General features: G+C 42.8%; 1 protein-coding gene across 3 annotated transcripts in view; it reads right to left on the bottom strand.

Annotated features, from left to right (window-relative positions):
* Window positions 1-27,597, bottom strand: part of PCYT1B (phosphate cytidylyltransferase 1B, choline) — a 90,519-nt gene that overhangs the window by 22,723 nt on the left and 40,199 nt on the right. For all 3 annotated transcript variants that reach the window (XM_075594268.1, XM_075594269.1, XM_075594270.1), the window contains exons 2-3: window positions 12,011-12,110; window positions 389-505 (exon numbers count right to left, since the gene is read on the bottom strand). In XM_075594268.1, the coding sequence (XP_075450383.1) occupies window positions 389-505; window positions 12,011-12,110 (217 nt within the window). The remainder of the gene's footprint in view (window positions 1-388; window positions 506-12,010; window positions 12,111-27,597) is intronic.

Here is a 27,597-nt window from a genome sequence, read left to right as displayed (position 1 = left end):
ACATGCTCCACGTAACCTCTCCTTTAACAGCAGATTACCAACCTTATTTTTTGTGATTTAACTTTGCATTTATTTTAAAAGGCCCAACGTCTTCAATAGAGCGGCAACATGGTTACATCTGCAGTTTATCCTCCCTTTCTCCACTACACCAGGCAGCACAGAGCACCATTCAGACTACAAACAATATTATCAAAAAATATAAATCTTATTTTAATCTTCTGAGATGAGGTTCTATGAGGTCTACGAATGTCTCTAAGAGGGGCTTAGCAGTAATGTTAATTTAGTTTTTTGTTTTACTAATTTTTTAGGAATAAAATACAATTTATATATTAGTGCACATGTTGCCTCTCTTTATGACCATTATTTTGTTCTTCAGTCCTGGTATTACCTCCGACTAGCAAGTAGCTGTTTGGGAACAGATTTTTGGCTTGCATAAGGGCTCTTGCATGACCTGAGTGGAAGAGATCAAATATTCCATCTGCATACACTCTGACAGGTCGGTCAACTGTAAAAGACCAACAAAAGGCACAATTCAGTTTTGAATAAATGCAGTAACTTTCTTCTTCCACCTTTCCCTATTCAAGAATATATATATATATATATATATATATATATATATATATATATATATATATATAAACAATACTGCGATCCCCACCAAAATAGAAATCACCAAGCAGCACTCAGAGATAAATGAATCAAATAAGTATATTAAAACACAAAAAAGCACACAAACTCCAACGTTTCAGTCCCAGCAAGAGGACCTTCCTCAAGATATATATGTATATATGTATATATATGTATGTATGTATGTATGTATGTATGTATATGTGTGTGTGTGTGTGTGTGTGTGTGTGTGTGTGTGTGTGTGTGTGTGTGTGTGTGTGTGTGTGTGTGTGTGTGTGTGTGTGTGTGTGTGTGTGTGTAGCCAGGTACCCTCCGGTCTCCAGGTTCCCCCCCCCCCCTTACCCTCAGTGTAATGCAGGGTAAATGAAGAAATGGAGAATGAGACTCGCAGGAGCCAACGAGTGAGACGCCCTCCCACTAGAGTGGCTTACGATTCACTAGGGGCACCCCACTATGAGTCTCAGCAGCAAGCTAAAGCCAAGCTAGCCTCAGTGATCAATATGTTTGTTGAGATGTACAATCTTGTTTAAAGTGATCGTAAATTGTACCCTGAAACCTGCATTTTTATTATATATAATGTTGTATGCCTGTTTTGGATCAAGCGGGGTCGTTGATGTTTTCACCAGGGGGAGGATGTTGCCAGGTACCCTCCGGTCTCCCCGCGCTCCCGGTTTCCCCCCATCCCCCCCTTACCCTCAGTGTAATGCAGGGTAAAATAGAGTGCCGGTGGTTCTCGACCCATGTCTTTGAGTGGGTTTAATGGCTTTGCATCTCATCTCATCCCAGCCTCTGTCTAAAAGCTGTGTTTATAACAGCATGCATTGGCTTGAGGATTTGCTTGTGTAATACGAGCTTGAGACAAAAGGTGGCACTGAGTGCTCGTTTGCATGTCATTTCCCAGAATCCCTTGCTGCAGTGGAAGCGCTGTATGCTGGGCGATAATGGGGAAAGACAGGGTTGCAGACCTGTCTAAGACATGCAAATGAACATACAGTAATATTTACAGTTGCTTTATGCTTTACTGTGGAGGGTTTTTGTCACTTTTTTTACCCACCATAACCGTAATAATTGTGGTGAATACCTAGTCTAGTCTCAAACCAGCTTAGCCATTACAACCAACCTCACACTGATGATACCCATCAAGGTTGAAACATGTCTATGAGTGGGTTTAATGGATTTGCATCTCATCCCAGCCTCTGTCTAAAAGCTGTGTTTAAAACAGCATGCATTGGCTTGAGGATTGGCTTGTGTAATACGAGCTTGAGACAAAAGGTGGCACTGAGTGCTCATTTGCATGTCATTTCCCAGAATCCCTTGCTGCAGTGGAAGCGCTGTATGCTGGGCGATAATGGGGAAAGACAGGGTTGTAGACCTGTCTAAGACATGCAAATGAACATTCAGTAATATTTACAGTATAAATATATATATATATATATATATATATATATATATATATACACCTTGCTTGCTTTATTCATTGTAACAACGCCGGAAGAAGAGATCAGTGTATCTCGAACACTCGCACAAATACAAGCATTTAGGTAGCCACAGAACGGTATCGTCTTCATTTTTGATTATATAGATATTATCCTATGAAAAAGAAATCAGGAAAGCATACCTCCCATCCTTGCACATATTTAGGCAGGTTCAGGGCTAAGCCTAGGCGAACTAGGTGGTCATATAGGAGGGCGGATTTTGGGGGGGGGGGGGGTGGAGGGTGATGTTGGTGGAGGTAGGGCAGCTGGAGCAGAGCAGGAAGTGGGCAGCGGAGGGTGATCGCAGCAGAAGGTAGGGCAGTGCGAGGACAGAAGAAAGCGGATGGCAGAGGGTGAGGGTGGTGGAAGGTAAGGCAGTGGGAGCAGAGCAGGAAGTGGGCGGCGGTGAGTGAGGGTGGTGGAAGGTAGGGATCCTGGAGCAGAGAAGGAAGCATGCAGCTGGCTGCGGCAGAGGACATTGGGGGCAGAGCCTGTCCAAGCTGTCCAACCTGGAAGTAAGTGACAACTTCCAATGTCTGCCGCCAGGGAAGACGTCCACCGCTCAACTCCACAGCCATATAAGGAATTTCAAACTGGGGGGGGGGGTGGGGGGGAGGGTGTGAGAGAGAGGATGAGGAGGGCGGGTGAGGGGGAGGGTGAAAGAGGATGAGCTGGGAGGGTGGTGACAAAGAAGGAGGATGAGGGGATGAAGTGAGAGGGTGAGAGAGAATGGAGGTGGGGAGGAGAGAGAATGGGGTGAGAAGGAGTGAGAGAGAGAATGGTGGTGGGGAGAGAGAGAATGGGATACAGGGAAGGGATTGAGAATGAGGGAAGGAAAAGAGAGAATGGGGTGTCAAATAAAAAAAATAGAAGTTAATTGTGGAGAGGGCAGGGGGCACAGTATTGAAGGTTCGACTTAGGGCACGAAATATCCTTGTACTAGCCCTGTGCTTATTATTCGATCACAAAGAAAGGAGGGATGTGTATGTTTTAGCCTATGACAGACAAATCAAGGACATACATGTTGTATTCTATCATGGAATACCTGCTATCTCTCCAACCTAACTCAATGACGCCAGGAAAACTTGTTTTTGTACACAATGAAACATAAATCAGGAAAACATTCCATGTATCCCAGAGCCTAAATAGTTGGGAGATATACCTTTTATTGTGGTGCACAGAAAGCGGGACATGCAGTATATCTCTTGACAATAATAAATGAATCTTCTAACCTTTTCATGGTGAATACGGGGGAATAAAGGACTCGCTTTTTTTTTTTTTTTTTTACACAGGTTTGAAGCAGGGGGTCTCCGGAGCTGAACCCCATTCATTTCAGCTCCAGTAACCCCCTGCTTCCTGAGATACCTCCATACGTGGTGACTGTAGCTGCTCAGTTCAGCTACGAGAGATCCCATTGTGGTGGTGTTTCAAAGTTTTCGCGCCCCGCAAGCCAATTGGAAGCTGTGATGTGATAGCCCCAAAAAGGGCTATCTGTCGCCCATATAAATATCCGGAGCCTGCTGCCCAAACTGGATGAACTTAGAGCATGGTGCCTTATGCATAAACCAAAAGCCATCATTCTCACAGAAACATGGCTAACCCTAAAACCCCCGATGCAAATATTCCCGTTCAGGGATACTCCATTTCTAGGAGAGATAGGTCAAAGAGAGGAGGAGGGGTGTTATTTTATATTGCAGACACCTTACAATTTACACTGTTAAAATTCCCCCAAAGCCCACCCTCTTTTGAAATCCTAATTGGCAGAATCTGCATCCCCTTTTCTAAGCCCATCTTGCTTGCTGGTATCTACCGCCCCCTAAAGCCCCTCTACAGTCTCTGACTGATATCACCCAGTTTCTTGGCTCCATTTCCTTTCTAAATGAGTGAGCTGCTAATTCTTGGGGATTTCAACTTCAAATGGCTTGACCCTAAAAACCACAAAATTCAGATACAAATCAAGTCGCTTAACCTATCGCAACTCATTTCCCAACCCACACGGACAAACCTGAAATCGCGCAACCATTCCTTGCTAGACTGGATTCTCTCCTCAAATTCCAGCAGAATCCAGTCCTCTGGCATCCTTCCTGACATTTTCAGTGACCATGCAATAGTGTACTGTGTAAGGAACATTAAACCGCCCCAATCAAGCCCTAAAGTTCTCCTCACTAGAACATTTAGCAACTTTAACCCACAACAGTTTCTAGCTGACCTTACCAACTGCCCTTGGCACAGAATCAATTTAATTCCTGACCCTGATTCTGCGCTCGACTATTTCCAATCCGAGTTCTTAAAACTCTGTGATACCCATGCTCCACTACGCATAATAAGGGTACGGAGGGCCCACCTTCCATGGGTTACACCTGACCTTATAGCACTCTACCAGTTCAGGGATGCCTTGTGGAAAAGCCACAAAGTAACTTGCACTACCAAGGATCTCAATCACTATAAATGCCTGCAGAACATGTCCACAAGGCAAACAAGGCATGCAAAAGCACAATATTACTCTGATATCTCCTCCAGAACACATCAAACCCAGCTAACTTCTGGAAGGTTATCAACAACATATTCCATATACTTTTCAATTTGGCCCAGTATCCGAAGAGGAGATTACACAAGCGCTTCTCAAATTAAAACTAAGCAGCCAATGTGGACCTGACTTACTACAATCTAGGTTCCTAAGACTTGGTGCCCCAGCCATTGCCAAACCAATTTCTTCCATAGTCAACTCTATCCTGTCTGCAGGCCATATCCCTAAGACCTGGAAAGCTGCCAGAGGTGTCGCAATCTTCAAAAGTGGGGACAAAAACACTGTCTCAAACTACAGGTCAATCTCCCTTCTCTCAATCCTATCCAAAGTCATGGAAAAATGTGTCCATTCCCAATTAAGCGATTACTATAACAAGACAAATTTCCCTAGCCAATTCCAATCTGGCTTTCGCCCCAAACACTCTACCGTAACTACTCTGCTAAAAGTTTGCAATGAAATCCAGTGTGGAATGGAACGGGGGTCAACTCACTGGTGCAGTATTCCTAGATTTTGCAAAGGCTTTTGACACAGTTGATCATGCTATCCTGCTTAACAAACTCCAGAGCTCTGGAATAGGGAAGCATGCTTTAAACTGGTTTCAGTCCTACCTATCAGGTAGATCCCAACATGTGTCCTTCTCTGGCTCTAACTCTAATCCCCCTGGATATCACCTGTGGCGTCCCACAAGGCTCTGTTCTAGCGGCCCCTACTCTTCTCAGTGTTCATCAATGATCTTCCCACAGCTTGTCAGGAAGCCTCAATACACATGTATGCAGATGACACAATCCTATATGCACAAAACCATAGCCTCTCTGACCTTCAACACATACTTCAGTCTGACTTTCTCAGACTCGAAAACTGGATTTCCCAAAACAAACTGTTTTTAAACACTGACAAGACTGTAACAATGGTATTTGGGACCAAGACTAAATTTTTAAAGCTTCCAGCGACTGAGCTCCAGATTAGAACTAACACTAACACCACCCTAACACCTGTCACTATTTTTAAATACCTGGGCATATGGTTTGACTCCCACTTAACATTCGGAATGCACATTGATACCCTGACAACCAAGAACTATGCCAAACTAGGGGTACTTTACAGAAACAAATCCTCCCTAAGTCTCCTGGTCAGAAAACGTATCGCACAGCAGATGCTAATGCCAATTATTGACTATGGAGACATAGTATATGGCTCGGCACCTCAAACCCACCTTAGCAAACTTGACACCCTCTACAATTCAATTTGTCGTTTTGTTCTCCAATGCAACTATAACACACATCACTGCGAAATACTCAAAGAACTAGACTGGTCATCACTCGAGTCTAGGCGCAAAGTTCACATTTCCTGTCTTGCCTTCAAATTCTTTATGGGCAAGCTACCCAGCTACCTGAACAAGCTCCTCACCCCTACCACATGCAGCACCTATCACCTGAGATCAGACTCCAAAAGACTGTTCATGGTCCCAAGGCTCAACAAAGTATCCGGCCGCTCCTCCTTCTCTTACCGTGCACCCCAAAACTGGAACAACCTACCAGAGACTCTTACATCCACCACCAGTTTAAGTTCTTTCAAATCTAAGGCTGTCACACATTTTAATCTGGTCTGTAACTGTTTCATACGCCCATAATATATATTATCTTTAACAGTGCATGCAATGTCTTGTATATAATATATACCCTGCTCATTTATGTAACTGTATTTGTAAACATGTATTATTTGTCTTAACTCTGTGCCCAGGACATACTTGAAAACGAGAGGTAACTCTCAATGTATTACTTCCTGGTAAAATATTTTATAAATAAATAAATAATGCAGGCATTACAGAGAAATCAGCAGGGACTCAAACTACTACTAATAAATAACAATGTTTTTTCTTGTATAGTGATGACAGTGTGCGCAGCGCTGTACATAGAATTTTTGCAGGCACAAGTCCCTGCCCTGTAGAGCTTATAATCTATTTTTTTGGTGCCTGAGAACCAGGGAGATAAAATAACTTGCCCAAGGTCACAAGGATTCCAACTTAGTATCATTGTTTTCAGAGTCAGTGTCTTTAATAACTGTGCCACTCCTTCAACAAACAGTATTGCATCATTGTTGAGAGGGACATTCATCAAGGTATTTCTCTACAGGGAGTTTGCCCACACCGTTGAGCACCAGAAAGGGCTATTTTGACTACAGTATTTTTCTGTGAGTAACTGGGAGCTCTGCTTCATTAATAATTTGTAAAAAGAAAACAACAAGAACAACAACAACACTGGAACAATGGACATCCACAATCACTAAAATTCCATTTAATGATTATTCCCCATTTCTTATTACTTACATAATTCTGCATAAAAGGCTGCAAATCTTTAACTATCGCTAATATTTAATTTAAATTGGGTTTGAGTTCATTCTTCTTTGTCGAAGTAAGATAAGCTTACAAAGTAACACCAGATCAAGCAAGTCCTAACTTTTAATTTCATTCTTTTTTTTTTTACCATGTCCCCTGAGCTGCATTACTCCTGCGTCTCTCTTTTCTTTTCATGGAGGACGAATCATTGACTTGTAATCTTACATGTCTTTTATACCTTGCATTAGCAGGTCACCAGGGAGTAGGTGGGTGCGGAGCTAAAACCATTATTAGAATTATTATTTTTTTGTGCCACCAGTTTCCTATGGTACAATTACATTATTGTAAAATGTTTGTATACATTTTTCGCAAATTATTCAAAAATACTGTACATAACTACCTGTACCTAACTGCACAAAATGTCGATGTAGAAGAAAAGATTAACAGTCCATGCAAAGACCATTTTGATTTAATATAACAAAGTGGTCCATTGAAGCATAATCACCGAAAAGAAAATTGCAGTATCAACTGTGCTACAATAAAGAAAGGACATTTTCATGGTACAATACAGTTTGTATTATCGCATAGATTGGGCTCATCTTCTTTTATACGCCTGTAATTTTTTTGTCACCTAACAAAGAAATTCCTTTCCAAACAAGAACTTCAGCAACACGTAATTCGGCTATTCTGGGCACTTCCTACAATCTGTGTTCTCAGGCTGAGTACATCTGTGAATAACATCTGAAGTCTGCACCACATACTTATCTTCACAGAATGCTCAAAAACAGTGAAATGTTCTATACAGCACACGGTATGTGAGCAAACCAATGTGACTCGTTATACATATGTAGCCCTTATTCCTGCTGATATAAAGAGACTACTAATGCTGTATGTACCTGCTGGCTCAGTGAGATCTGGGCCTCCGCTAACTGGGAGCCTGGGGTAACAATATGTTCTTGACAGCGCCTCCACTTACCCAGGATCCCCAATAAGTAAGATTCCCCTAGGTAAGAATAATGTTAACCAGCCTCAACGTTGTAACCTTTTACTAATACGTAATTGCATAACCTTCGCGTACACCTATTAGGGATAACACACATATAGTACAGTACATGAATAACTGATATTCAGTATATACACCAGTGGCCTGGCCACTCTCCTCATAGAGTAATGTCACTTCCCACCACTGCGTGCACCCCACACCGTGTCCAATGTATATACTCAGTCCCTTGGTCACTCAACCCAGTGTCCCCAAAGAACCCTCCCCCAAGGCAGGATCAGCGCCTGATGGTATCGGTGTTGGTGCACTTATTAAATACGTTCCAGCTACTCCAGCAGCCGGCAACAGACTTCAAATGGATTCCTCGATCCAGCGTAGTCTCTCACGAGTTGGTGATGTCCCGCAGCTTGAGCCCAAACTGCTGTTCACACACCGCAGCTCCGGAAAAACACTGTGTCCCTGTCTGCTACTACAGTAAGGGAATAGGATGTCTCTCTCTCTCTAGGGCTTTCCCTACAGCACCACAAGCTAATGGTGACTCAGGGTCTGCACTGGGCCTGAGGGGAAATCTGGCCTATGCAGGTGGGTCACTGACCCCCTGCACACACACAACCTCTCCCCTTGCTCCTCCGGTGCCCTCTCCTAGCGTGGTCGCTCCCCCACGCTTCCCTTTCCTGCCTGCCAGCAATCCCTGCACTCCTATTCGTTCCCTGGTGTCAGGTGGCTCTGCTGAGGCTCATGGGAATTGTAGTTTAACCTCAGAGCCTCCTGGTGATTGGCCAGCCGTTCGTGCGCTTACACTGCGCATGCGCAAACTTTCTCCGTGCCTCCTGGTCGCGCCTGAGTATTGCGCAATGCCCAACAACATGGCGGCGCCCTGTGCTATCGGGCCACCGCGGAACCTCATAACGCTCCCTCACAGCACCTCCCGTGATTGCGCCCTGCACCGAGGTACAGAAGGAAAACCAGAACACCCCTACACATACTGTATATATGCTTGGCTATTAAAATAAATGCAATTACTTTATAATGCTTTGTGGCCGGATGATAGATTGTTAACGAAGTTGGGACATCATTTTCTAAACAGTTTCCAAAGCTATCCCATAGTATAAAAGCCTTAAAAACGTAACTTTCATCCACTAAAATGTACATGCAAGTAGATCAATCATTTCTAAAGCAGCTGAGGATTTTCATACAGTATGTTTTAACTGAGAACAGTGATACAAGAAAAGTGTGCATTAGACGTCACGTGATCCTGCAGCGTCATTTGATATGCGTTACCATGGCGACATGTCGCCGAAGGCAAGGTAAGTGAAGTAGGAGACATTGCAGGGGCCTCACGCGGTCCTTTGCAACCGTCGCGCTCCCCCTAGAAAATCTTGCACCCCCCCAAGCTTGCACACTTCCGCATTAGACAGTAGAGGATCCTGCCACCTCCATGGTCACGGACCCACTAGACCTAGCAATCATGTGACCGCTCTCCTGAGTGCTCACATAATCACTTCCTGGTTCTGGTGACCGGAACGGAAGGGGACACCCCTTCAGTTTAGTTTACAGTCAACTCAATCGCTGCCTAGAAAATTAGCAAAAGGCCATGACGTACATACCATCGGCGCTTATCGGTCGTGCACGCATGCGCGATGGACACTTGCTGGCCGTGCATGTGCATACACGACCGCCAAGCTCCGATTGCGTATGCGCACGAGCGGTCGGCAAGTGACGATCGCGCATGCGCATAGGCGACCAAACACTCATTGTACCTGCACAGTCGACACTCACCGTTCATGCATGCACAGTCGGTGCTCGCAGTCACGAGCATGACTGAGCATGCGCAGTCGGCACTTGCGACTGCACATGTGTGACATTTGTCGACATATATGGTCACCAGTATTTATATATCTCTTGTGTCAACTTTATGATTTATCTGTCAAACATGTAGAAAATAAGAAGTACACATTTGTAAACATAATATAAATCTTATAATTACGTTTTTTTATCATCCTTCCCCTTTAACCCTTTGAGGCACAGAAACATAATGTTTTGAGCTGAAGCAGTGGCTCAGTGTGTAAATGCAGGAGAACCTGGTTCAAATCCCATTGTTAACTTCTTGTGACCTTGGGTAAGTCACTATCTCCCTGTGCCTCCGGCACCAAAATATAGATTGTTAGCTTATCTGGGCACTGACTGTGTCTGTAAAAAGCCTATGTGCTGCGTCCTATCGGGAGAAAAGTGCTATATGAAATAAATATGAAACATGGAATGTTGTCATTTTTCCATTAAAGTTAAACAAATATATGTGTGTGTGTGTGTTAATTGTGATGGTGTAGTCCCTGAGTTGTTTCACGGTTTCTACTGTCCCTTGACATCCGTCTAGCAAATCCTTTACTTCTGATGGTAAGTGATGAATGTGCTAAAGTACACCCCCACGTTACATTCAGAGCACATCCATCTGGTACGATGTGGCTCCCTAGCTGTACTGCATTCAGCACAGCCCCTTGAAGTGCTGTGTGTAGGTAGATGTAAGACCTAGGTAGTACGTAGTTCAAGGGGTATGTATGGCTTGTGTCGTAAATGTAATCTTGACCTGTTCTTCCCTCACCAGAGCTCTGTCTCTAGAGCTTCATCCTCAACTGTGTCTTGCTCAGACATTTCTGAGCCAATGTGAGAAGAGCAGCCAGGGAGCCTTTCTCAATCTTCTATCTCTATCCTCCTCATCATAGTCTATCTCTGACTCTAGACTGGAGGGATTATCTTCAGTGAGAGGTTTCAACCTCCTCTGCATGAAGTGTTTGCCTGCCATATAATCCTACAAATAGGAATAGATTTTCCTTTACGTTCTGTTAACAAATTACAGTGCATGTTTGCATTTTTTATTTTTAAATTAAAACAAAAGGAAACCCGTGTGCTACATATAAAATAAAATGTATCTGAACTCCTCATATATATTTTGCATAATTTCAATATAAGACTAAATATAAGCGCTGCAACAATAAAATGTAAAAAACAAAAAAAAACAAAGTATTCACTACATGGTAGCCTACAGTCACAGTGGTACACAACTGAAACCACAAATGTTAACAGCAAAAATATTACATTTGATATCCCCCCTGCCCCCAATTTTTTTTAGTAATTTGCAAATCTAACCATTATTCCCCATAAAAACGGGACCCCCCCGGCCCCCCCAAAAAACCAACCTGTATCAAATAGCATAAAATTTCCGAAGGAAACAAACCCCTGGATTAGCCTAAAGTTCCCTGTTGCCTTTCTATCTTATAACATCACTTGATTTGGTCTGTTTTTTCACTAGAGGGCACGTCAAAGGAATGTAAAATATAATGGTCTCCCTCATACACCACAATGCTTAAATAGGAATGAATTAGGCATATGTGGTCTCTCGCCGAAACCACTTTACTTGGAAGTAGTAAGAAAAAGAGACATATAACAGCCAATGTTATCTAAGAACCAAAATGTAGTTGTCTGATGGATGGAGTTCCATAATTTCTTTTTCTTAGCAGTTTTCTGTGATAAACCCTTTTTATAGACCACTTAAGTCAACATACTGTAAGGTGCCTCATGGCAGAAGATTGCTTAGCAAATAAGGGCCTTAATCGTAGGTGTTTTCTTTGCAGTTGGTTGCCTGTGATTTTATGCAAACAGCATCTAACGAAATATAGTATATTTTCCCGCTCCAGCTCCCAATGAGGATTTTACTTAATCGACAGCATGGACTAGAGCAGCGACCATCATTGTACTTTTATAGAAGAATTCAACTGTTTGTGGCAGCTACTTTTAAAAGCAGTAAACTCTCAAAGAAAAAAATGGTGATCAGGGTACATTGATGCCTTAAAAAATAAATAAACTGTAAGGTTGAAGTATGGGCACATTACAACAAAGAATGGTGGCTCCTCAAAAATGGAACCAATACATATAATTGTGCTGATTGCTGCCTTAAATACTTTTATGTTGCTGCTTTAATTCTTATAACTAAACTGCATATCAGCACAATTTACACAGTAGGTAATTCAAATATGTATTTAAAGACTCACCTGGCGTTCCTACACGGGCCTGAGAAATGGTTAATTTCTCATGTGGGGCTTGGCATTGACAGCTTGTTTCCACAGCAAATGGAGCAGGTGCAGCCAGAGTCTAAAATACAATCATGGAGAGAAGGAAAAAAAGGAATTGATTTTGGTGTAGACAACTGATAAACGTATACATTTCAAATATATTGTAGTAGGGGGAAACACAGTCAAGGCTCTCTTCCAAATATTTAACACAAAACATGTTTCTTGCATTTCTCATAAGCAAACAAATAATGATGTATTTGAATGACTTCTTCATAACATAAAGATATTTTGATGGTGGTTTCACTCTTTGGGGCCTAATAGCTTTGATAAGTGACTTATCGAGCATTTTGGGCACTTCTCGAAAGAGTTTGCAAGTGTAGCTATTCAGAAAGCTTATAACATGCCAAACTCGCTCGAGAAGTGCTTCTACCCAATTGGTAGCACTCCTGCACAGACAAACCGTGCGGCAGCTCAAAAAATGCTCAAACTTGCATTTTTTGGAAATATCGAGCAATTCTAGTAGCTCCAAGATTCACATCGCAGCAGCAAGTCGCAAGCAACTCGCAGGTTCTGATCTCACCACCTCAAGGATCCGTGATTTGACTCTGAAGAAAAAAAAATATTTTTACTGCATCGGATTGAAGCCGAGAGTCTCCGGAGCTGCCCCACATTAATACCAGCTCCCGAGTAGCCCTGCTTCAATCCTATGTAATAAAAATACATTTGAACGCAGCTTCATTACCTTAGCGGCTAACCCCAAGGGTAATGAAGGGGTTAAACACCAGTGCCCGGTTTATTGGGGGTAGACGGGCTAGGTGAAGGTGGTATTTGGCCCGTGATGTGTGCTTAGTCCTTCCAAGGGGGGTTGCAGGAGGACTTAACCCCTTCATTACCATCGCGGTTAACCTTAGCAGTTACTACCGCTAAGGTAATGGAGGGGTTAACCCCTCCTGCTAGCCACCTGGTATGCATAAACACCCACCACAGGCCAAATAACACATTCACCCACCCCCTCTACCCCCAATAAACATTAAAATACAATACAAACAGCAATGCTAGCCAATACACCCATTGATTGCCAGTGTGGTTACCTATACCCTAAATGGGAGCAAAGATAACCCCAATAGCAATGAATGGGAACCCTACTACCCACCCCCTCTACCCCCAAACAACCCCCCGCAACACATACAGTACAGTAATGGGCAGAATCCCTAGTATCCAGATCTGAATAATAGCTCATTTGCCCATTAAAAATAAAATGTTATCCAGCCAGCATAAAGTATATTACAGTTGTATTAACCCCTGCCAGGATGAAGGTCATCCTCATCCTCATCACTGTTCTCAGCGTACTCTGCGTTTTCCATAGGCAGCAACATTAAAATAAAAAGTGAACTACTGGCCTCTAACCCCTTAATTACCTTAGTGCTTAGTAACCACTATAGTAATTAAGGGGTTAACCCCCCTGCCCTTGATACCCACCTGGGAGGCCTAACCACCCTCCACGGGGCAACTACCCGAATCCTCTACCCAATCACCACACATACAAATGGGTAAAGGCACTAGTAGCCAAAAATAAAATAACATTGACATAACAGTACAATTGCCAATAAACCCATTGATTGTTACTGTGGTAAACCATGCCCACAATATGGGCATGGATTGCCACAAAGGCAATGAATGGGCAATCTAAAAAAAAACCCTTACATGACAATTAAATAAAAACAAGCATTTGCCAAAAAATAGATAAACACACTGCCAGTCAATGGGCATCCTATATCCTAAAAAAATATATACAATCAATCAATGTGTTTCTTACCTTTGTTGGATTCACCCTCATCATCCTACTGCGGCAACAAGTCTTGACCCACGACGCTCCTCATCAGCCTTATGCACAGAAGTCCATGATCCGCTGTTGATTGAAGAGACGTCTCGGTAAGTTGTTCCTTTCTTTCTTCTTTTCTTTGTAATCCTAAGGGAGCTGGAGATGTTGATCCGACAGCTCCTTGGGCTCAAATGTGACGGGACAGGCCTTATATAAGGCCAGTGACGTCACATTTGGTTGACACATGACACACTCCCAATTGGTGTACAATGTGACAGCTTCCATTTTTCCATTTTTTTAGGGATGTGACTTAATCTCAAAGCAAGGGAAGCCAGCCAATCAGGCAGCACAAGCTTCCCTCCCTTTAAGATGACGTCACCACCTGCAAAAAAAAAAAGAAAAATGAAGCCATCACATGGTACACCAACCAATCGGATTGGTAGATATACCATATGATGCCTTTCCTTCTTTGGAGTGTTGTGACATCAAAAAGGGAGGGAAGATAGCCAATCAGGTAACATGCCTCCCTCAAATTTTGACGATGTCACAGCACTCCAAAAACGGAAAGGTATATTTACCAATTCGATTGGTTGGTGTACAGTGTACAATGTGATGGCTTCCATTTTTTTTGTTGTTGCTGAAGTGACATCATCTTAAAGGGAGTGAAGCATATGCTACCTCAGCGTAGCATATACTACCTCAGTGGTGCACAAACTGGGGGGCACGCATGGGATTTTTCTAGGGGGGTACGGGCGGTTGCAGAGGCATTTAAATGCACTCTTCCCCGAGGCATTTAAATTAAATGCCGGGGACTGGGATTCAGTTGGCTTCTGGTCATGTCGCCATGACAATGCGGCGTCAAATGATGCCGCGGGGTCATGTGACGTGTCATCGTGGAAACGCGTGTCAAATAACGCTGTAGGGTCACGTGACCCTCAGCGTCATTTGACGCTCGGTTACTGGGGAGGGGGGGCACAAGCTCTGTAGCCGGCACACAGGGGGGCACAGCAAAAAAACTTTGCGTGCCCCTATGCTACTTGATTGGCTGGCTTCCCTCCCTTTAAGATGATGTCACATCCTTTAAAAAATTGAAGCTGTCACATTTTACACCAACCAATCGGATTGGGGGTGTACCATGTGTCACCCAAATTGTGAGGTCACAAGCCTTATATAAGGCTTGTCCCGTCTCATTTAAGCCCAAGAATCCTTCGGATCAACATCTCTGGGCCCCTTTGGATTACAAAGGAGAAGAAAGAAGAAAAGAAAGAAGAAAAGAAAAAAAGAAAGGAACAACTTACCTGAGACATCTCTTCAATCAACAGAGGATCGTGGACTTCTGCGCATCAGGCTGATGAGGAGCATTGCGTTGTAGTTCAAGAGTCGGTGCCGAAGTAGGATTATGAGGGTGAATCCGACAAAGTTAAGAAACACATTGATTTTATTTGATTTACTGTAATTGTGTTTAACTTTTAGGATGCCCATTGACTGCCAATGTGTTTATCTATGCCCCTTCCTGGGCATAGATAAGCACTATGAAAATAAATGCATTTTTTGGCAAATGCTAGTTTTTATTTAATTGTTATGTATTGTATTTTTTATGGGTTTTTTTTAGGCTGACCATTCATTGCCATTGTGGCAATCCATGCCCATATTGTGAGCATGGTTTACCACAGTCATAATCAATGACTTTATTGGGTAGTGGGGGAGGGGGGGTTAACCCCTTAATTACCATTGGTTACAAACCGTTAAGGTAATTAAGGGCTTAGTGGCCAGTAGTTAGTTTTTTTATTTGAATGTTGCTGCCCACGGAAGACGCAGAGGACACGGAGGAAGACAAGGCTGGCCTGCATCCTGGCAGGGGTAAGTACAACGTTAATTTACTTTATGCTGGCTGGGTAATTGTAACAGGGGAGTTATCCCTGTTCAGGTAATGTGCCTCTAATCCAGCAGTGTGGTGGTTAACTGCTGGTAGTCAATAAACAAACACCACCTGCCTGATTAGATGGCTTAGAAAAGCCTGTCTTTTGAGACAGGAAGAGAGACTCCTTAGCTCACACCTGAGCTGAACTTGGAGACACTTGTCTTGAGCCCTGCCAGAAGAAACAGCAGAGCTGCTTTCAAGACACAGGGGAAACTTCTAAACCTGAATGCTGACAAACCCTGAAGAAAAGGTAGCAACCAGGGACAGAGAAGATTTTCCCTCCAAACCACAAGGAACAGATAAGACTTTTATTTACAAGACTTTTTATATCTGTTCATTTCATGCTATATGTTTAGGGCTGGGAGACATGCTTATATAAGGGAGTTGTGAACTGCATAGTATTTCACTAGAAATACTCCCAAGTGACTGGAAGCTTTGTTTACCCCTTGTTTGGATGGTTTCCTGATGTTAAGGAAAAGGCGCAATAAAAGGCTTATTTAATTTCACTATAATCAGTCTCCCTTGCATACCTTTGTGAGCGTCCGCCTACATATGGTGTCCGAAGTGGGACGAGAGGTGGTCTTTGAAGTTAGAAAGGACCAGAGATTTGTTCTGTGAAATTTGTTTTATGCTTTTTGCCTACAAACAGTCTGAGCAACTTTAAAAAAATAAATAAAAATCTCATGCAGCAGAGATCAGAGTTAAAGTGATACACACCACTGCACTGAAACTTACAAAACCACAGATGGACTCTTTTCCCCAATCCCAAGAGGAGAGAGAGAGAGAGACTGCTGAAGCAGGTAAAACCTTATTTGCCTATCACAATAAAGTGTAATATGGTCATTGAAATAGGGGGTTTGCCTTCCAGCCATAGTCAGGGTTCAAGAAGTGAGTTAGCCCTTGAAAGGGATAGTTGTTTGTTATTTTCAAATGTTTAGCTGAAGCAGTGAATACAGATGGTGACCCATGAGCGGTACTGATTCTGCAAGTAAAGGCTGCCACACCGCATAGGACTACCAGTTGTGAATGGAGTATATGCAGAAAAATTTGAAAATTGATGCAAGACTGTGCTGAAGCAGGGGAATTTTCAGTAAACAAGTGCTGAGGGTAAAATTGCCTACTAGAAAAAAAGGAATTGCTGAACTGTGTAAAAGGTATCCCAAACTGTGAAGAGTGAATGTCATAATACCCAAAGTTGAGACTGAACTCAAACAGAAAATCACATTATTTGGCTGAAGCAGAGAGATTGCACCTAGCAAGTAAATGGTGTAAAGCAAACAGAAGTTTTTACCTAGCAACTACACATTCAGCATACCTAATGAGAGATTACACCCAGCAAGTAAATGGTGTAAAGCAAATAGACGTTTTTACCTAGCAACTGCACATCTTGTATACCTGATAAGAGAAAATGCATGCACAGCACTGCTGATATTGTAAAACTTCTGGTGAGTAGGATTTCAATTTTATACCAGACGGAGCAAAGACAAGAATTGCTGGACTAAGCACCGCAGTGCAAGAAAGTGCTGAGGCACGTGTCCATCATTCTATTAGTTTAATCTGCATTTTACATGTATTTTATATGTGTGTTTAATATTGTCATCCATGGTTATTTTAACCTTGCTATATTTTAATTTAATAAATTGCTCCTTCATTGCATAACTCTGTCATCCCTTGGGTAATACACCATTGCAGATTCTCTGCATGTTTTGTCTTTTTTTCTTTCCTTTTCCTGAGGTCACTGTTCAACAGAAGAGATTGCAAGTACATTCTTCAAATACATCACCCCAGCGCCAGAAAAGATAATCTCCAGCTCTTAATCCAACTCTGGGTAGAAGATACCAGAATATTCTTTTCAAGGCAGCTCCGGGACTACCATTGGGACTCTGTATCTAAGGTTCATTATTGTTTATAATTGCTGTTTACATAAGCGCTGATTACACACCTATTATTTCACCTACACATTCAGCATACCTAATGAGAGATTAGACCTAGCAAGTAAATGGTGTAAAGCAAATAGACGTTTTTACCTAGCAACTGCACATCTTGTATACCTGATAAGAGAAAATGCATGCACAGCACTGCTGATATTGTAAAACTTACCCAAGAAAGAAAAAGTCTACAGAGATGCCTGTGAGAGCTACGACCTCTACAAGCAAAATATGCCCACCTGTAGGACTACCACAATTGGGGGTTCTAGCAAATACAGTGGCAACAGCTGCAATAGCGCCTCCTGAGGTCAGGAAGAAAATTACACCTGATAGCCTAAAAATGGAGGACAAGATGCAGCATTCCTGTAATGAACCCTACCCCACGGTAGAGTGGCCCTTCCAGTCCAATAAAGAGGAAGACATCTCTTACGGGGAACCCAAACCGAGTCACACCCACAAAACACCCCAAGAATGGTGGGGGTGCCTGAACTCGGCACGAACAGAAAAGACCGCTCCCTTTGATGACGAATATGATCAGCAGGAGAAAGAGCGGGAGCAGTGGATCACCGAATATTTCCGTCAGCTATTACAGTTGCAAGAAAAGCCGGGTGGATCCAGTGACGCTGCTGAAATTTCAAATGAAGATGGAGACCCCAGTATCCCTGAGGGGACCGAGTCATCCAAAACAAAAAGGCGAAAAAAGAAAAGCGGATCTTCACTTACCGTAGAAGGAGCAGACACGTCCGCAGACCCTGTGGAGGAAAAGGGGGGCCGAGTTGCCCTGCAGCCTAGAGAAAATGGAGAATTCGTCCCGCGGTTAACCGAATATCCAGAGGGCCCAAGTCAGAAGTCGTGTACCCCAAAGAAGTGTCTGTCCGGTGCCAACAGTGAGAAACCCTCAACCAACCATCCCAGGGAAGTGGAGCCGGAACCCGTGAGTGTCGATCCCTTGACCAGCCCTTAGGATGCCCTGAAAAATGCCAGGCGTGACTGTGATATACTCCGTGAACAATTGAAACAAAAGAAAGATGGTTATGCGGAGCTACTTAAAAATAACGTGAAGCTACAGGAACATGTGCTCTCAATGTACTCTGCAGCCAGGACAGAATTAGACGATCTCAAGACTGAGCTAGATACTGCAAATGCTACTATTTCCGCCATGGATGAAAAGCAGAGCCAATCTGATAAAATGATGACTAAGCTGAAGCGGAAGTATGAGGAGGCACTAAAGCAGATGACAGTCTTTCAGCAAGAGGTTCACACTCTTCATGTAGAGCTGAATGCCTCACAACAGGAGGTCAACAATGTCCGGACAGAGGTGGATGTATCTCAGAAAGAGTTTCAGACACTCCGCAGAGCACTGGATGCCTCACATCATGAGACCAACAGCTGCCGCACAGATCTGGAAGTTTCCAGAAAGGAACTACACAGTCTCACTGAGGAGCTGGACATATCTAAAGAAACTATTATCAATCTTGATACAGATCTCAAAGTCTCTCAGAAGGAGCTTCAGACCCTCAACCTAGAGAAGGAAGTCTCACGCCAGGAGACTGTCATTCTCAAAGCCGATGTGCGTAAATGGAAGGAGGACTGCAAAGAGGCCCTGAATAGTACAGAGACTGAAAAAGGAGAAAATTCAAGATTAAAAAGAGAAAACTTAAAACTGAAAGAAGAAAATTTTCAGTTGACAGACGAAGTCAAGGAAAAGAATGAAAAGCTACACGAGCTTAAGGAAATAAATAGACTTTTGGAAGGTACACGTGCTGAATCAAAACCAGAAGAATCCTTAGCTGATGAAGCTGAAAAGATGGGACATTCTCTGGAAGTGGGTGTGGAATTGCAACTTAACCCCAAAGAGGCTGAACTAGCAACCCCATTGAGTGGGAAAAGGGCAGAGAGACAGCTTCAAGAGCGGAAAACTCAAAGGGCTGTTTTGAAATGCTCTGCAACTGCTGCCATACAGTATGCCTACAATAAGACGAGCACCCGACGCGAGGGAAATCTCATGATCGCGCACGTAGCAAAAAGACTATACTTAGAAAAAGTCCTCCTCGAGCGACTGAGGAGTGCTGATCTCAAGCACCTTCAGGAGGAGACACGAATAAACTGGAGAAAGGGCTCCAATCCCAGCAGGACTCGGGGTTCTCTTCCTCCATCCACTCTCATTCAAGTCACAGAGATATCTAGAATGAGAGTGGAAGGATGGGCTTTGGCCGTGGCAAGCCCAAGCTTCCCACAAACAGGGGAGGTATGTAACAGGGGAGTTATCCCTGTTCAGGTAATGTGCCTATGATCCAGCAGTGTGGTGGTTAACTGCTGGTAGTCAATTAACAAACCCCACCTGCCTGATTAGATGGCTTAGAAAAGCCTGTCTTTTGAGACAGGAAGAGAGACTCCTTAGCTCACACCTGAGCTGAACTTGGAGACACTTGTCTTGAGCTCTGCCAGAAGAAACAGCAGAGCTGCTTTCAAGACACAGGGGAAACTTCTAAACCTGAATGCTGACAAACCCTGAAGAAAAGGTAGCAACCAGGGACAGAGAAGATTTTCCCTCCAAACCACAAGGAACAGATAAGACTTTTATTTACAAGACTTTTTATATCTGTTCATTTCATGCTATATGTTTGGGGCTGGGAGACATGCTTATCTAAAGGGAGTGTGGACTGCATACAGTAGTATTTCACTAGAAATACTCCCAAGTGAATAGAAGCTTTGTTTACCCCTTGTTTGGATGGTTTCCTGATGTTAAGGAAAAGGCGCAATAAAAGGCTTATTTAATTTCACTATAATCAGTCTCCCTTGCATACCTCTGTGAGCGTCCGCCTACAGTAATGTTTTATTTTTAATGGCCAAATGCGCTATTATTTAGATCTGGATAATAGGAATTTTGTATATTATTATACTGTATGTGTTGGGGAGGGGGGGGGGTGTTGGGGGTAGAGGGGGTGGGTAGTAGGGTTGTTGGATTTTAATGTTTCATGGGGGTAGAGGGGGTGGGTGAAGGGGGTACTTGCCCCAGAGTGGATGGATAGGCCTCTTGGGTGGGTAGCGAGAGGGGTTTACCCATTCATTACCATAGCGGTTACCACCATATGGTATATACTGTATACAGGATATATACTGTATTTTATTCCTCTAAATCCTATTTATCAAAAATCTGGTTGAAATCCTATTGTCGGCTTCTTGTGGTCTTGGTTAAGGCGCTTCAGGATTCATACACCAAAATGTTATTGTGGGTTCTACCAGGTAACTACTTATAAATGAAAAATATACAGTACAGCATTGTACATTTTATATATATATATTGTGACAAACGCCCCTCTTTTGTAGTGCTGACGTCTGTCTGGGTTCTTCCCGACACAGTCTTCTAGGGTTATTTAATACAAAAACAGGATCATGCAAAGTATTAAGCTGCTTAACTCAGGCTTCTGCCTGCTTTATTTTCATCCAAGTAAGGTACTGCAGCTTTAACATGTGTAGGTTAGAGGTACTCAGATACTTTCATTCAGCAGTTCACTCATTTCATTGTTACAGTATTTCCCACACTGTTATTTCAAGTAAAAAGAAACCAAATTATATAAACAAAATCCTATCCCTTTCAGGGATCTAACTACACATAGAATCAGTCTCTCTAACAGCTGCTGGCCAACTAACCTGGTTCCCCAGCTTAAAACAATGCTCTCTCATTTAGGGTCACTTAGATACAGCACAGTCTTTTAGCAACAGCAGTAAACATTTGTTTGGTCTTATCTGTTCGTGGTGGGAACTCGGTCCCGTGTCCAGGCAAATCCTCTGGTACTGTGATACGTGGAGGGGCCGTCAACCCCGATACTGGATGCAGGGGAGCAGCGATACCCCCAGCCTCCAGGCTCCAAGGAGAGAGAGAGAGAAATGCAAAACCTCTCTGCTCTAAATACCTGTGCATGTGATTAGAAGAGCAGGTGAGGGAGAACTAGAGCCATGGTAATCTGTGGTCTGGATTTTCCATCCAGCTGCCTGAGTTAATGGGAAGCTGTGGAACGGATCATTTGTAACTATTCCTGCACTTTCTGCTCTAAAATGGGGCAGAAAGCTGCCTAACATCTTTGGACTATGTCACATATCCCCCTCCCCAGCTCACACCTACTGGGGTGAGCGGCCATGGACCTCACTGGGGTGAGCGTCCTATCTGAAATACTTGAGCTAACTCCTCAGTACAACATTAAGTATTCACATGACACGAATATGAACTTTTTCCACGGCAATTATGGACAATAGGTTTCGTCATAAGAGACTATACTTGGCAAACATATTTTTTTTTTTTTTTTTTTTACTCTCTATTAGGGAACTATTTTGAAAAATAAATGTCTAGCACACATTCTTGCAACCCAGGATCTGCTAAATATATTCACAAAACCAGACAATTTCTATTACCTCCCTGGGTTTTTCTACTCTAGAATATGAACCTCATTATAAATTTACCAACCGAAAAGGGCATTTTTTTTTTTTTTTTTTATACTACAGCCTTGTAATCTTAAGGGCCATCAACCCTGTATATTAATTTGTAGTTTAGCTACATTTTCAACACAGAGAACCAATATAACATTGTAATATTGACAAAAATGCTTATTTGCAAAGTTAAGTGTCCGTGACATAGTCCACACGTGTAATAAAAAAAATAAATCGGTCAGTTCCCCCAAACTTTTTTTTTTTTTTTTTTTTTTTTTTTTTTTTGACTTCCAGTCTATTGCATCCTTTGACTTTATTTCATAGTCTGCTGCAACCTGCAAATGACTGGACTGTTTCTTTAGCTTCTGATGAGACCCTTGGACCGGATTCTCCTTGGCTCCACAGTGTGGTCCAGATTGGTGAGATATGGAACTATTCAGGCGCCGTGTTAACCTTCGTTGTTTTTTCTTTTCAATCTTTGATTTCCCTTTTGTGGCCATTATCGGGCCTTTGGGTTTTGGAGACCTAGTTGCCTCTGTACAAACGTAGTCCATATTAACCACGTCATCAGGATCTGTCAACAAGTTTGTGTTTTCAGGAACTGCAACCCACTTGGCTAAAACATCTTCTGTGGTGTCCTGGGTGTGTCCACTGGTTTGATAATCTTCTGGACAACGTAAATGAAATTGAGGATCTGGATTTTTGAATCCCAGATCAGGGAGAATATTCTCAGGAGGGTGCCTATCTGTTTCTGGAATAACAGCAGCACAATCAAAGTCAATTCTTTCTCCTTCCTCTTTGTCATCAGTGAGGGCATTGAGTTTACGTTCCCTGGTCTCCTTTTGTGACCGTGTCTCTTTTAGCCTTGGAATCTCTTTCTCCAACTTCATCTTTATAGCAAGTCGTAATATTGCAACAGCATTGAAGATACACGTATAGGAACGTACAGCTTGCTTGGTTAGGAGGTAGGATTGATAGCCCGACTGAACCACTTTAGCCGCTTCTCCCATGTCCGTCATCTGTTTCAGAGCGAGGTTTAACTCTGTTTCATTTTCTCTATTCTTGACCTGCAGCTGCAGGTGCTCCTTCCGGGTCTTGTCCAGCTCCAGCTGCAGCCGGGCCCCCTCATTTGCCGTGTGGTCCAGCTGCTTGTAGATATCGGCCATCTCGCTTTTATAGCGCAGTGTCAGGCAAACCACCTGACGGACGGACACCTCCTCTCTCTTGGCGCACTGTATCTCGCGCTCAGCCATCTGCTTCTGCAGCTCTTCAACCTGATCGTGCCAGACCTCCCTCAGGGTCTTCACCTCTTTCTGGTGCTTGCTCTGGGTTTGCATCAGCGCCTCCATTTTTTGGAGCTCTGCAGTTTGTGTCGCCTGGATCGCCGCTGATTCTGTATTCTGCAGTGCTTCCTGCATTTCTAACTTTTCCTGGATCAATTGCTTCTCCACTTTTTCTGCTTGGTGAAGCTTCTCATCACCTTCACTGATCTGGTCAGTCAAGTCTGAATTTTTCTGTGTCAGACTTACATTCTCTCTTTTTACAGTCTCTAAATTACTCAGGGTATTCTCATAGGTTTTCTTCAATGTACACAGCTCTGTGCTGCGAGCGTAGACCTCATGGCGTGAGAGTTCCAGCTCTGCTTTAAGCGCGCTAGCCTCTTGCCGAGAAACCCCCAACTCTGTGATGAAGTTTTGCACATCTTTCTGGGACATCTCATAGCATAGTTTCCAGTCAGTTCTTGTTTTCTTTGATTCGCTTGGCTCTCTGCCTATGATGGTAGCAGTAGCCTTTGTCATCTCTAGGCGTGTCGTCATTCCTGGGACGATTGCGCCAGGCCCTATGGGCTGTTGCTCATCTCGGCGCCTTTCTGACGCATGTCCTGACAGTGCAGGTTCAAGTGCCTCGGTCACTTCCCCTGTGACTTGAGGAACAGTTTTCTTTCTTTTTGCTTTATTAGCTCCAGAGATATCAGTGGTCCTGGGCACACACTCACTGTTATCAGCTTCCACATCTTGCTTGCACTCACAGGGCGTTGCTTGCTTTTGCAGCTGTTTGTCTTTGAAAATTTTGGGGCACACATCTTCCATGTGACCTACTTCACGACAGGCCCAGCATACTAAATTCATCTGTGGGTACGGCTCTCCTCCAGGGTCGTGATCATAGTATGGCCTGAAGGGACACTATTTTGTATGGTTACGTACATTACACAACAAACATTTCACGTCGGCCATTTTAGAAACCCGGCAGGGACAATTTGCTAGCTGCAATTTCACTCACTTCAGCAAAAGGCATAAGCTTTACAAACAGCACTTGCTAGATGCAAAAAAAATTTTTTTTTTTTTCTTCAGCAAAACATTTTGGTTTTCTGTTTGGGTTCAGGGTGCTATTGCATCCACACTTCGCACATTCTCTGTGTATGCTAGAAGCACAACTGATATACACAGCGGGACAGACTTCCCTCATAGCATCTGTACTTTAGTTCAGCTGGGCGGCCATTTTAACCCCCCGCATTTATTTGCAAACCCACAGACTTTTTAGTGTCTGCCCGCATTCTCCACCATATGTGACAAACGCCCCTCTTTTGTAGTGCTGACGTCTGTCTGGGTTCTTCCCGACACAGTCTTCTAGGGTTATTTAATACAAAAACAGGATCATGCAAAGTATTAAGCTGCTTAACTCAGGCTTCTGCCTGCTTTATTTTCATCCAAGTAAGGTACTGCAGCTTTAACATGTGTAGGTTAGAGGTACTCAGATACTTTCATTCAGCAGTTCACTCATTACATTGTTACAGTATTTCCCACACTGTTATTTCAAGTAAAAAGAAACCAAATTATATAAACAAAATCCTATCCCTTTCAGGGATCTAACTACACATAGAATCAGTCTCTCTAACAGCTGCTGGCCAACTAACCTGGTTCCCCAGCTTAAAACAATGCTCTCTCATTTAGGGTCACTTAGATACAGCACAGTCTTTTAGCAACAGCAGTAAACATTTGTTTGGTCTTATCTGTTCGTGGTGGGAACTCGGTCCCGTGTCCAGGCAAATCCTCTGGTACTGTGATACGTGGAGGGGCCGTCAACCCCGATACTGGATGCAGGGGAGCAGCGATACCCCCAGCCTCCAGGCTCCAAGGAGAGAGAGAGAGAAATGCAAAACCTCTCTGCTCTAAATACCTGTGCATGTGATTAGAAGAGCAGGTGAGGGAGAACTAGAGCCATGGTAATCTGTGGTCTGGATTTTCCATCCAGCTGCCTGAGTTAATGGGAAGCTGTGGAACGGATCATTTGTAACTATTCCTGCACTTTCTGCTCTAAAATGGGGCAGAAAGCTGCCTAACATCTTTGGACTATGTCACAATATATATATATATATATATATATATATATATATATATATATATATATATATATACTGAGTGCTCATTTGCATGTCATTTCCCAGAATCCCTTGCTGCAGTGGAAGTGCTGTATGCTGGGTGATAATGGTGAAAGGTGGGGTTGCAGATCTGCCTAAGACATGCAGATGAGCATACAGTTGTATTTGCATATTTATATATATATATATACAGTAGAGGCAACGTTTATTCTAACATTTGCCGTAAACTAGCCGGGTTACATTCTGGGTATGTGCTGGGTATGTTCTGGGCTAGTTTGAAGCACGTTTAAGGCATTTCTGCATTGACTAACGACCCATAGGATTAACACAGCAGGGATCCCTGGCAGTCCAATTCAGTTTGAATGGGACTGCCAAGGACCCCCGCTGTTAATCTGATAGGCCATTAATCAATGCAGAAATGCTGGGGCTAGTTTAAGGAAAGTTTAAGGCATGTATTCAGAATGTACCTGGGTGTTTCCTGGGTTTTTTGGGGAATTGCCACTGGTTTTTGTTAGAATAAGAGTTGCCTCTACTGTATATATATATATATATGCAAATACATTTATATATTAATTGAAAGATTCAACAGCGCCTGGGTGTGTACTAGCCCCACAATAGACTCCTGAGAACAAACAAACCACAACAAATGTTAACACAGATGACCCGTATAAAACAATTGTAAAAATTTATTATTATAAAATATATATAGGAACTCAGATGGTGGTCATAAGTATTGATGGTGAGTGTGTGTAAAATATAAAAATGTAAAAATTGTATACAGGCATACCCCGCATTAATGTACGCAATGGGACCGGAGCATGTATGTAAAGCGAAAATGTACTTAAAGTGAAGCACTCCCTTTTTCCCACTTATCGATGCATATACTGTACTGCAATCGTCATATACGTGCATAACTGATGTAAATAACGCATTTGTAACAGGCTCTATAGTCTCCCCGCTTGCGCACAGCTTCAGTACATGTAGGGAGCTGGTATTGCTATTCAGGGCGTGCTGACAGGCGCATGCGCGAGTTGCCGTTTGCCTATTGGGCGACATGTCCTTACTCGCGAGTGTACTTAAAGTGAGTGTCCTTAAACCGGGGTATGCCTGTATGTATAATTGTTGTGTGTTAAAAAATATATTGAATAAAAAATGATGAATGATGAACTATTATTGCAAAAAACACTGAAAAATATGATTATCAAAATATAATATGATTAGGTGAAATGTATTAACCAAAAAAATTAAAATGTTAAAAAATGTAAAATAAAAAATAAATAAAAAAACGTGTAAAAAATTAACTAAAAATATATATATATGTGTTTTCCACAAAAGAAGTTGATGATTTTATATGGAGATTACAACGTCCGGGCTGCTTCTTCTTTGGGTTCAGCAACCTCCCAGCAAATTCTTTTGGAGAAACAAGAGAAAAAGCGTCCGATCCATGTGTAAAATCTGGTAACAAAATTTTAATAAAAAATCACAAGACAAATGCACACTCACAATTTGTCAATGCAAATTAAGCATTGTATGGGTAAACCCATGCGCCAACAAGTAGCTGCTCGCCGAATGTTTACTTCAGTACATCAGACCTCCCTGCTACCGGTGCATCACAGTCAGATGTCCCTCCAGAAATTCAGGTATACAGTCTGTTGTTCCAGCATTAGATGCTGTGTGTGGCTCAGGGAATGTCCTCCCTCTCCTGGCAGCAGACGCACGAGCTATTCCACCAAACGTAGCTCCTTGAAACCACGTGCCCTACGTGTAAGCGTTTCTTCCGATTGATGGATTTCATCAGGGGATAACGTGCATTCTAATTGGGCTACTATTTAAAGGAGTTTCCATCCAATTGAAAAATTCAAGTAAAATACGCCCAATATTGCCCTAAATTGGGTCATCTGTCCCATTGTCTTGTGATTTTTTATTAAAATTTTGTTACCAGATTTTACACATGGATCGGGCGCTTTTTCTCTTGTTTCTCCAATATATATATATATATATATATATATATATATATATATATATATATATATATATATATGTGTGTATATATATATACACATACACACACACACACAGTTAGGTCTG

The sequence above is a fragment of the Ascaphus truei genome, chromosome 3 (genome assembly GCF_040206685.1).
Source record: "Ascaphus truei isolate aAscTru1 chromosome 3, aAscTru1.hap1, whole genome shotgun sequence".
In the NCBI taxonomy this organism is placed as follows: domain Eukaryota; kingdom Metazoa; phylum Chordata; class Amphibia; order Anura; family Ascaphidae; genus Ascaphus; species Ascaphus truei.
This window is presented reverse-complemented; position numbering and strand designations above follow the sequence as displayed.